Below are 11,226 nucleotides of genomic sequence, written 5' to 3' on the forward strand. Positions count from 1 at the left end.
CTACGGTATCGGTATGATAAGAAAAACATATATGCTTTAATCGTGTTCGTTATACAAGACCGTTGATTACGCGGATAGCGTATCTTTTGGAATTGATTCTTAAGCTGATATCTATAATTAAAAACACATATATGTCTTTAATTCGCGATCAAGTTTAGCGCTACATCGAGATCCGTAAGCGATAGAATTATATTTATTTATTTCTATTTATTTTTTTAAAAAAATTATAAATGTAAATAGCTTTAAAATTATAATCGACAACTTCAAAAAATAATTCTAGTATAAGCGGCATTATTAAAAAAAAATTCTTGTATAAAGCAGCGAGTAGATTTGGCTAGGCGGGCCCACTCAAAAAGTGGGTTGAGGCATAGGAAATACAACTCCACTTTCTTCGAGGCATGGGAAATAATCGACCCCTTTTTGCGGCCAAGAACTACGATGATAGACTCTCCTCCTTTCGAATACTTGATTAATAGCTGGTTGATAAGAGAAAAGAGAAATGCTTAAAACAAGCTTGCTGCTTCGCTTTAAGGAAGGTTATTGCTATACGGTAGATTAAATGCTCGAGGGATACCGGTAGATAGGTAGCTAGCTGGCTGGCCGCATCGCGCTAAAGGAGGCTATGAGTTAAATGCTCGAGGATTAGCCTGCGTCGCGCGGAAAAGGGCTGTTATTGCTATGGATAAAATGCTCGAGAGATAGCTGGCTGCTGCTGCTGCTGCTGTTGTTGTTATATTTATTAACGTTGGGCGGGTGGCCCTGCCGCCCTGGGACCTCCCCTAGGGTACGGCAACGAGTTGAGTAAAGGAATTATGTACGTAGTACAAAGTACCACGGTACAGGCCTAAGTACCGGTATTACCCCTCGAGGGTGCCTGTAGTAAGTTGATTGGTTTAAGCCTTGGTAAGATCCCTTGCGAAATTATACTTTCGACATTTACTACGTACGTAGTACTACGTATTCATGGGGAAAGTAACACTTAGGCCTGTACCGAGGTACGTATCTAAAGTATAATTTTGCAGGAGACCTTACGTAGAAGCGATGAAACTTTAAATCTACTTGAAGCATACTCTCAGCAACTATACGTTCTTTCGCTTGGCCTCACATCCTTGCAGTCAGATACTTGATGGTATAAGAACCTCCTTTTCCTTAATCCTTAGACTGCCTTCAAACTAACTTCGCTTTTCTATACTACACATAACCACTACACAATCTAAACAAACATCTCTCGTCAATATGAAGTTCTCTCTGATCACTTTGGTCGTTGCTGCTATAGCTAGCACAGTCGTCGCCCAACAGGTAATATATGCTTGCTTCTTCTTTTGCTTTCGTATTGTATTAATTGAAAATCATAGATTATGTGTAACTGCGTGGTCAATGGAAAATGCCAGCTTAACACTTGCAGTACCGTCTCAACCTGCTTTCAATGCTGTGGGCAAAGTAACCAGTGCTCCGGCAATTCCTAGCCGCTTCTTGGGTACGTAGCCTTTATGCACGACTTATTTCCGCTGGCTTTCGCTAATCAAATATTATCTTAAGCCAGAGGCTCCTAAAGGTGCCATGCTTGATACTATCGATAGCGGAAACACGAATGCTATAATTATTTTGTTGCAAGGCTGGCTCTTTAACTTCTCGTTCGCTCTAGCGCTTTAGCGAAAATACTACGTCGCAGGCGTAAGTATTACCCCTCGAGGGTAGGGAAAACAGGGGGTTTAAAGTGGAAACTAAACTTCTAAGGCACCCTCGAGGGGTAATACTTAGGCCTGTACCGTGGTAGTATTGTATCTATCATCAACGCTCCTTGATTCTAATATGCTTAAGTTCTTTTTTCTATCGTTTTGGCTCGCTTTATAAAGTGAAGCCGGGCTCAAAGTTTTGCTCGACTTGGTCGAATAGTAAAAGTGTCGGTTCCTCACTCATTGAAATCTACGTAGTACTATCCAACCGAGAGTAAAGACCACATTGGGGAAAAGCTCTCTTCCCAAATAGCCCCGGGTTTCTGATCCCGCGGTATCGCATAGCGGTCTTGGATGACGGGATTACAACTCGGGCAGTCGAGGTGTACCGGTAGTCAGGCACATTAATTAAGGACCGACCGCCCTTGTCGCTCATAAAAGACGCTCGTCTCAAGTGGGCGGCGGCGACCCGGGATACTCCGCATACTGTGAGGTACCGGTACGGTAGGTAGGCGGCGGCCCTCTCTCTCCAAGGTCTCTCCCGCGAACCCTGCGCCGTCTCGGATTCAAACACCGGGAGCAAAGACCGGGCGATGCTGCATTTCCGTCTTGCATGTTTACCCATGCCCTCCCGACTCTGCCGCGCCCCCTGATCCCCGACCCGAGACCTCGAAAACAAGGCGTAATCTGGATGTCCCGTCCAGCGCCTACCCACTGTATCTGCCTCTTCCTTCCGGTCCACAAGGAAACAAAAGATGTTGTAATACTGTATGTAGGAGCTTGCGAGCTTGCTGCCACCGTGGCCGCATTCCTCGCGAGCGTCGAGATCGATACCCCTGCGGACCTGTGGAATGTTAGTTCGATATACTAGGTACGTAGTAACTAAGGACAACTAAGTATGAGCGAACCCCAATCCCCCTCCCCCTCTCCGCCCCCTCCCCCCCACCGTAGTACCGTTTTCCGTTCCGCTCCGCTCCGTCGGAGTATGACGAACCAACCCACTTCCCTACTCACTCGTTCACTCATCCCACCCGGCACCGGCACCCACCCAAGCCTATCTATCTACTTACTACCCGCAGGCGTAAGTATTACCCCTCGAGGGTAGGGAAAACAGGGGGTTTAAAGTGGAAACTAAACTTTTAAGGCACTCTCGAGGGGTAATACTTAGGCCTGTACCGTGGTAGGTATACAGTAGTTAAATATATATACATAGGTACGTAGTATATAAACAAGAGAACCGCCATGTGAGCCGATCACGCGCAAACTTCAAAATTTCAAACGGGTCGACAAATCATATTTATGATTACTGTGCATCTGTGTACTTGCAGGCAATTAACTACCTATGCCTATGTCCATGTCTCTCTGCTCAGAGAAACACGCTGGTGAATGAATACAGCTCGTTGCGGCTTCCTCCGCCGCCAAATTTCTGCAGCGAGGGGCAAAGAGTACCAGTATCTATCTATACGAAGGATACAACAACAACTCCTTCTGCGCCACCATTCAGACCAATTTTCCATGTGCAACGAAAGTCACTTGTGCGTGTGCGTGTGTCGAGCCGCCGCCTACACCAGCTCTTCCGCGTCCAGATGCAATACATAGTGTTGTCGCCGCCCCCACGCGTACTGCTACAAACCCGTTCAATGCTGTATAAACAATCAATGCCCGGAGGGAATAAGGTGCAAAAGCTTCGTCGAATGACCTGCTCTTGTCTTGTGAACTTAGGCACAGCGCCTGCCTTGAACTGATGCCGCGGGTAAGGAGATGCGTGATTCTGAAGTGATACTTGAAGAATCGTAGAAAGAGCTCACGAGGGAGAGCCTCAACAAAGAAGATTTGCCATTCCGGATGGAAGCCGACCTTTAGGCGAGATGGTCTCGACTCTGTTGTTGTTGCAAGAGATTTCGACAGCGACTTGACTCGATTTGGATGGAGGGGTCTGCCCTTGCTCATCAGTCTCCAACTGCGTAGGTTGCTTGAGACCTGGATACAAGGCGTCCTTCGCTTTCGTCGCTCTCGGTATCGAGGTTTTGGTGGCGCTGAAATTGTTATTGATCCGATTTGCCGCTGGCTCTGGCTTTGTAGGCAATGCCTTTCTAGACCCCTGTGGACGTCCGCGCTTTTTCTTCTTCTCATCGAGGTTCCCAGCAGGCTTGGGTGCAAAAGACAATGGTACCTGCTTCTTCTTCGGTAGATCATCTGAGGGTACTGGACTTTGTTCTTTGGGGCTGTCGATAGGAGTCATCGTGGTTTGGGTTTGGACACTAGCTATCTTGCTCTTGATTACGACTTGGGGGCGGTAGTCTGGAGGGCATGGGACTCCAACAACATAGTCTCCACAATCCTTGTCATCCCACTTCGGCAGGCCAACGAGTTCCGCAACAGTGTCACACTCGGCCTTGACGATCATATCCCAACAGTCCTTGAACTCGGGGCCGGCGGGGGGGTCAGCTTCAAGATTGATCCAGGCAGTGAATCCTCCTCGTTTGGCCCGAGTAACAGAACACAACTCTTTCGTCAAACGCTTGGTACCCGGAATAGTGAGTCGTGTGCCGACGACGATGACTGCATCAGGGCCCTTTTTGAGATCCCAGGCGCTAACTGCTCCGATAGCGTCCTGATCTGGGTTGTACTCATTGTACAAAACCATTCTCGGTCGTAATCGCCCGATTCCATGACTCCTGAGCCCACCTGCTAAACGTACTCCATCTAATTCTGAACATTCCGAGCATAACGGAGCCTCAGGGCCGTCGAACAACTTGCCTTCGAAATTTGAGATCTCTCCGCACTTTGAGCACACCATCTTCTCAAGTCCTCCGTGTAGCTGAATGGTCTGTGGCCAAGGACCCTTCTTATTCAAGGGAATCGTAGTTGCCAGTGGCTTCAGGGCTGTGTCGATACCATCCACGTTCTGGGTATACAGCCGCATCAATCGACCTTCTTCAGCCAGCGTAGCGAGCATATGATGGAACGGTGTTGGCTTCGCATTTTTTGTCGAGTGAGATAACTCTCTGACCATGTCGTGGAATGCACTGGTCGAATCGTTATTTCGGTAGACACCAGCGTCAAATAAATCCTTCCCTGAGGCCTTGAGTTTATCTTGAGAGCGCATGGTCTTGAACAGCCCTGTTGATGAGCGGAAGTCGGGTACTACGACTTCATTAGCGGCAATAGTGATGAGGGTAGGGGAGGGGAACTTACTGCCAGCAGAGACCGAGATACCGGCTCCGGCAATGACCACAATCTTGCGCTTGGTACGGAGAGCGTCGATCAATCGTCTCACTTGGGGGTCCATCCGCGTGTGGTGCGCGCTGTCGTCGCTATCATAGAGGGCTTTAATATCGAGACGCTCCGTCTTCAGCACCCTCTCTTTTGTAATTCTCTGTCTCTTTGCGGGTGGAGAGATGTCGCGACCACCATCAGGCGACTTGCGCATCTTCTTCGTGGCATCCTTCTCTGAGCCATCAGAAGACGGCGGACTGGGGTAGTCCAAGGGGGATGGAGATCTCGAGGCTACGCTCGTGAGCGGGGAGGACAGAGGTGATGCCGTAGGGGAGGAATTGGTCGGGGTGGAGGTCGGGGTCGTCATGGCGTCGAAGATGAGGATGAGAGGATTCGGGGAACTGACGAGCGGGCGCAGCGCGCACGTCAGGGAAAGGAATCGAGTTGTACAGTACCGATTCGCGACCTTCAGTTCATCGTTTGCTTGTTGTTGTTGTTGTTGTTGTTGTCGTCGTCGTTGTCGTCGTCGTCGTCGTCGTCGTCGAGGCAGGTCTGAAGTCGAGTCCCGGGGGGAGGGGGTTGGGAGATGGTGGGTGGAAGGGAAGGTAGGTAAGTTTGGAAGAACGTCCGTTTGAATCTTGGCGGGTTAGCGCGTTAACGGGAGTCCCGTTAGTCAATCAAGGTACTCCGTTCCGTACGGGGGAGAAAGAAGATATTCAATAGCTAATTCAATAGAGTCAGTAGCAACTTGTAAGTAGGCAAATAAGCGAGAAAGAGTTACATTCTCCGAACTTCCATGCCCTCGTCGCTCACGGCTTGTTTTGCTGGCTGGTGACCTGACGTCTGCTTCAGGATACCTATGTGGTTTGCGGTCCTCAAGATCCCGGATCATAGGGCTACACACACATATATATTTTGTTTTTACCTCTATTGTATGTACCTCTCCCTCTACCTTCTATGTCTTGCCGGTACTATACAGTAACAACCTGCAAATCCCATACAACTTCAGTCTCCATTCCATTCCATTCCGTGTCATACCAGCCAAGGGCTTTGTTGTTGTTGTCGTCCTTCCTCTGCCGTGTTGCTTTGGAAACCTGAGCTGAGGCTGTCTGGCTTCTTAGCCTTCTCTCTAACCTGACTTGTCCTAGCTCCCGCTCTTCCCTGTCTGCGAATCATGACCACAACCACTACCACAACCATAACCACAACCATCTATCTAAGATATATCTAAGATATATTAAGGTAGCCCAATTCATCCGATTCCCTACTACTTACGTTGGACTGTTTGTACTCGTCCAAAGCTCGCTCTGGGCTCTGTCCGGCTCTCCATTCTCACATCTTCTAAACGTTAGCTGGCGGAGCATGAAAGATGCCGTTGATGATGGATGATGAGATGGATATGGATGATCTTTTCGGCGATGGGGGTGGTCTGTCCCTACCCTCCAGGCCGCCGCCTACGAAAGAGCTCCATCAGAGAATAGATGAGCTACGAACAGGAGGTTGTTGCCAGTAAGTGGGAACATCATGTGACACGGCGCATTCCTGACAAGCCTTCAGGGGAATTGCATGGTCTCGATGGGGCTGTATAGCATCTATTGCTCCGAACGGGATGGCCTTAGAGCTTCGAAATCTTCGTTGTGATCCAGCTGATGGTACTTGGGCCCTCAGCTCCCCTACTGTTACTGCAAATTTTTCCTCGCCGCTGGACGGACGACTGAAGCACCTGTCCTGGAGTCCAACGGGTAGTGATCTGGCGGTGATTGATACGACAGGTCGCGTAACGATTATATCCATATTTGCATCTTTGAATAAGGCAAGTCTCAGCAGAGATTGTCGAGCCGACCCAGCGGATGATCTGCATGGGGTTATTGGATGCTACTGGTTGAACTTGGCAGCGTATCCAGCGAACCGACCAGTATGTTATTCTGCCCGGAAACCTACATCGTAGCTAATTTTGGTGGAAGAATATTCTGCATGGTCCAGCAATCAAGGAAGGATCCGGTTATCGATTTGAATCGTCCCAAACTCCTGTTCTAGGGCCCTGCCTTCCAAATCAATCGAGGTCTGCATTTGTATGTGTTACCACCAATGGTACACTAAGGGTCTTGTGGCAACAGAACAACAGTAAATGGAATGAGTCACACACCGAATTAGAGAGCATCGTTTCTTCCGATGACTTGATAACCCATGCTGCGATATGTTCAGACAAAAGTACTTAGTCTTATTCCTCCTTGCTACTGCCACGGCTAATTCTTTAGATGGGACCTTGCTCATTGCATACACTACCGCTTCAATGCAGCTTCGTACAGTGCGCGCATTGATTGAGTGGAATCAACCGAAAGTTGACAAGGTGCCACCTGCAAACTTGCCTTTGAACCCCACTATCAAGACAAGGCACCTTGCTGGAACCAGCTGGGCTCCAACTATCTCATCTGACCCAATGAATACTTCCCCTTTCGATTCTTCGATGGTTCAAATCTCACACCTCGAGTTACTTCCTCCATTCGCGGACGCCAATAGCAAGAGCGTTCCACCAACGATCATAACCATTCGTTCCTCTTTGCCTACTTTTGCAGCACATTATACTCAGGACGTTCATACAACTGTTGACCGATGGGAAATACGTGATAAAATTCAGAGCGTTCATCACGCTTTCGAACAGCTGAGTTCCAGGAGGAACGGCGCTGGTCATCCACCCCAGGTATTTCACATCGCCCCTTCATATCGCTATCTAACAAATCATAGCCAGTTGTATATTTGAAGAAGCTCGAGAGCTTTACAGTCAAAAAAGTGGTAGTTTCAATGGAGTCCATAAACCATGGAAAGGTCATTGCTTTTGCGTGCAGTGACAACTCTATTGAGTATAGAGACCGAACAGACATGTCAGAGACGTTCAATGACGGCAATCTCGAACGAGTCTGGCATCTTTCACAAATAGGCTTTGCATACACCGATGATGAGCCTTGTAAGTTATGTTGACTTTTATGGCTTATGTCTAACAGCTTCAGGTCTACAAGTATCCCTGTCGCCAACATATTGTTCGGCAGTGCAGCTTCGAAATGACGGTAAAGTCAAGTGGAAGCAATTGAACTATCATCTGCGGCAAATCGGAACCAGCACAGATGATCGTAAGCTTCATCGGACGCTCGCATATACGAGATAGAGCTAACGACAGGTAGCTCTGTATTCAGCAGCCATTGCCGCTATTACACTCTCTTGTGCAACAGCAGTGATGAGGAACGCGAACTGGGACGACATACTAGCCACAATACAACCATATGCTACAGCTCGTAGGTCAACTTGCCTACCATAAAAGATTACCCTTTTACTTACAAAGCAGAATTCGCGTACGACTGGCTTGCAGACTTCACACCCCTGATCAAACTGAATGCCGATTTCTCCGAGGAAACCCACCATGATGTTCTCGTCAGGAATACCACAATCCAGCTTTGTCTCTGCATCCAGTATTCCATTGGCTTTAAAGGAGAGTTCAACCCGCGCACGTTCTCGGGAAAGCTGGCATGGCTGGTACTGCAGTTGCGTAGTATCGTTGTTGTGGTGACTATGGCTGCCAATCTCCATTTGCCCGGCCCTGGAGGACCAAATGCCAATGAGAGGACGACGCCTCTTGAAGATCCCGGTCCGTCCTCCAACCTACAACTCCAGGCCTGTCCTGACATCTCCACAGAAGTAATCAACTCTCTAGTAGGCTCTGTTCGCTGGGCCCTTGACCTCGTGGCTTGGATTATAGACACACTACTCACTCTCCCTACGACCCTCCCCCCACATATAACCCTGACTAACGCCTCTACCCTCTCGCTACCTGATCTCCTCTCCTACCTCCACAAGACCAACACCATATCCCTACACCTCCTCCTCTCCTCTCCCTCCAGAGGCTTTCTAACCGCAGTCTGCCGCCGCCTTCAACACCTCGACTTCATAGCCTGCAAAGCAGTGCTGCACAACAACGCCACTCTCGAGCCCAATCCAGCCAACCCAAACCCATCACCACCCACCAAGGTCTCCCCCGCCCTGAAAGCCGCCTACGTGCAAATAGCCCAACTAACGGGCTCTTCAATCCTCAATATCAAAACCCTTGAAACTCTTCTCGCATCCATAACCTCGCTCATCAAGAACAGTTACGCCTCTTCCACCAACCCGGTGCTCTCTGGCAGCGCGCCTGCAGAACGTACGCGCAACAACATAGAGATGAAAATGCTCTTCGGCAGTTCCTTCCCCGACGCATTCAAGCCCGTCATCGTCGAGCTCTTCCGCAAAGAAGGACTCCTCGACGGCGTGAAAGAGCAGATCGATTCCTCGCAGCTCTTCTTTGCCGATTTCAGCATGTTGGAGGTGGATGAAAATAAAGCGAGCGTCGAAAGACGGAGGAGGTCGGAGAAGACGATGGATTGTTTCCGTAAGGTGTGGCTTGAGAATCCGCCCAAGGGCCTGGCTGCGGAAGTGAACGGGAGGCAGGGGAGATGGAGGAGGTGTGCGAGGTGTGCGGCTGTTATGGAGGATGTGTTGACGCAAAGGCAGGCGCTGCAATGGCTGATCATGCAGCAGAGGAGGTGCTTTTGTGGGGGGTTTTGGAATACAATTGCGCCGGGAAAGACGATTGCTTAATTCTTTTCGATGGAGGAAGATGAGATGGGAGAGGGAATATTGATTAACAAAATATTTTACGAAGTATCCCCGTATCGAAAGATATGGACAACGTCTTCGCAGCCATTCCGGGCCACCTCTTTTCGTGCCCACTATGAAGTGTGGTTGACCAAGCCTCTCTTGCTCTTCTATTTCACACCCGCTTCCTGCTGCTTGCCAAAGTTAAACCTTCGATTCTTAATTCTCCAGGTAGCATGCTGAACAATGGGCGCCCAAAATGAGAGCAGAAACATACAGCAGCAGGAATCCGCTGGTGGTCGGTCACTCACCCAACCACTATTCTGCCGCTCTGAGGCTTACGTATGGCAGAGCGGACGGGATGCCCAGTTCTCCTCAGCCTGTGATCTGGTCGTATTCTGTACCACCAGTGTTATGCGAAGATAAGGTATATTATAAAATAATCAAGGCGGTAAGAAGTCCCGTGATTAATGGATGAGAGTGAATGGCAAAAGTGATATTGATGGCTATTAGTGTTATACAAGTACTGACTATATTACAAGTCACATTCCAAAAAGCTGTCACTTAATGAATATCATTGTGAAACTGGTCACGCTGCTAGGGGTGAATGATAAATGATCGCAGCGCTAGTGGATATGTACATATTCCCGTTCGCTGTTCATAAACATCTTCATGAACATCTCTCCTTTTTCTTCTCCAGCACACCTGGACCTTCCACTTCATACGCAGGCTACGGCCACGAGATGAATAGTACAAAACCAGACGAACAATACAAAAGTACCATCAACTCACCGCAAAATGGTTGTCGTAAAAGAATACGGCGAGGACCACATCAACAAATCCCTCAAGCAAATCGATTCAAACACTTGGCTGATCGGTGATCTCTTGCTCCATCGATGCCCCTCTCCTTCAGATACGGCTACCTGGAACGTTGACAGTGATAATTCAAGCTACCCCTTATCGTGGCAACCTCACCGCCCGACAGCCTCTACATCAAGCTGGTCCATGACGTTGGCGATCTCTCTGCTGTCTGGTCTGTAGGAAATAACGCCTTGTGTAAATTCAGGTACATCGAGGAGGGTGCCACGCCTGAATCAGTCACTTCGAACTTTGTCCGAGATCAACGACCCAGCTTTGAGATTCCAAAAGTTCTACATCACGCCTTTGGTAGTGACCGATCCTACCTCTTTCTCCGGAGAGTCCCAGGTCGGACTCTAGACACTGCATGGCAAAGTCTCAACGAATACTGGAAACGCCACTACGTGAATGCTATCGTAGATGTTTGCAAGGAAATGGCAGAATGGAAAGGGGCTGGGCTTGGTGGTTTGGACGATCAAAACAGGCTCGAATGCTACCTTGGCACTCCGAGGGGCGGCAGCGGGTTCGGCTCGGCCAATATTGAAGCCGGATGTAAAGAAATTGGTATGGACTGCTCTGTCATCTTGTATCATGCTGATCTCGGACCTACAACTATCATTGTGGAGGATGAGCCGATCCCAGGGAGGGTCGGGATAGTTGACTTTTTGAAGTTGCTGGTTACTTCCCTCTGGGCTGGATCAAGCCCGAGTTTCGACTCTCCTCCGGGATGGACCTATCTGCTCCAGGCACGGGTGGCCAGACTTGGTGGAGAGCAGAAATTTCAAAAGCGCTTGGAGTAGCTGGATTCGAGGACTACGCACACGCTTGGATGGCATGGCGAGGGTCCCAA

At 49.0% G+C, this 11,226-nt stretch overlaps 4 protein-coding genes across 4 annotated transcripts; 3 read left to right on the forward strand and 1 right to left on the reverse strand.

Annotated features, from left to right (window-relative positions):
- Positions 1-1,236: 1,236 nt before the first annotated feature.
- On the forward strand, positions 1,237-1,653 carry L3040_003160 (uncharacterized protein; the record flags this gene model as incomplete). The annotated part of the gene is made up of 4 exons (XM_066154365.1): positions 1,237-1,299; positions 1,356-1,362; positions 1,406-1,477; positions 1,544-1,653. The coding sequence occupies 4 exons, from the start codon at positions 1,237-1,239 to the stop codon at positions 1,651-1,653; spliced, it is 252 nt and encodes an 83-aa protein (XP_066012335.1).
- Positions 1,654-3,495: 1,842 nt separating this feature from the next.
- On the reverse strand, positions 3,496-5,262 carry L3040_003161 (uncharacterized protein; the record flags this gene model as incomplete). Its single annotated transcript, XM_007297621.2, has 2 exons — positions 3,496-4,823; positions 4,875-5,262. The coding sequence occupies 2 exons, from the start codon at positions 5,260-5,262 to the stop codon at positions 3,496-3,498; spliced, it is 1,716 nt and encodes a 571-aa protein (XP_007297683.2).
- Positions 5,263-6,264: 1,002 nt separating this feature from the next.
- Positions 6,265-9,521, forward strand: L3040_003162 (uncharacterized protein; the record flags this gene model as incomplete). Its single annotated transcript, XM_007297620.2, has 9 exons — positions 6,265-6,404; positions 6,453-6,810; positions 6,860-7,106; positions 7,154-7,596; positions 7,641-7,860; positions 7,904-8,023; positions 8,075-8,185; positions 8,236-8,535; positions 8,584-9,521. 9 exons carry the CDS (start codon positions 6,265-6,267, stop codon positions 9,519-9,521), a joined length of 2,877 nt encoding a protein of 958 aa, XP_007297682.2.
- A 795-nt stretch (positions 9,522-10,316) lies between these two features.
- On the forward strand, positions 10,317-11,176 carry L3040_003163 (uncharacterized protein; the record flags this gene model as incomplete). The annotated part of the gene is made up of 2 exons (XM_066154366.1): positions 10,317-10,528; positions 10,585-11,176. The coding sequence occupies 2 exons, from the start codon at positions 10,317-10,319 to the stop codon at positions 11,174-11,176; spliced, it is 804 nt and encodes a 267-aa protein (XP_066012336.1).
- Positions 11,177-11,226: the final 50 nt, after the last annotated feature.

The sequence above is a fragment of the Drepanopeziza brunnea genome (genome assembly GCF_022702325.1).
Source record: "Drepanopeziza brunnea f. sp. 'multigermtubi' strain 214-2 chromosome Unknown ctg4, whole genome shotgun sequence".
NCBI classification, from domain to species: Eukaryota; Fungi; Ascomycota; class Leotiomycetes; order Helotiales; family Drepanopezizaceae; genus Drepanopeziza; species Drepanopeziza brunnea.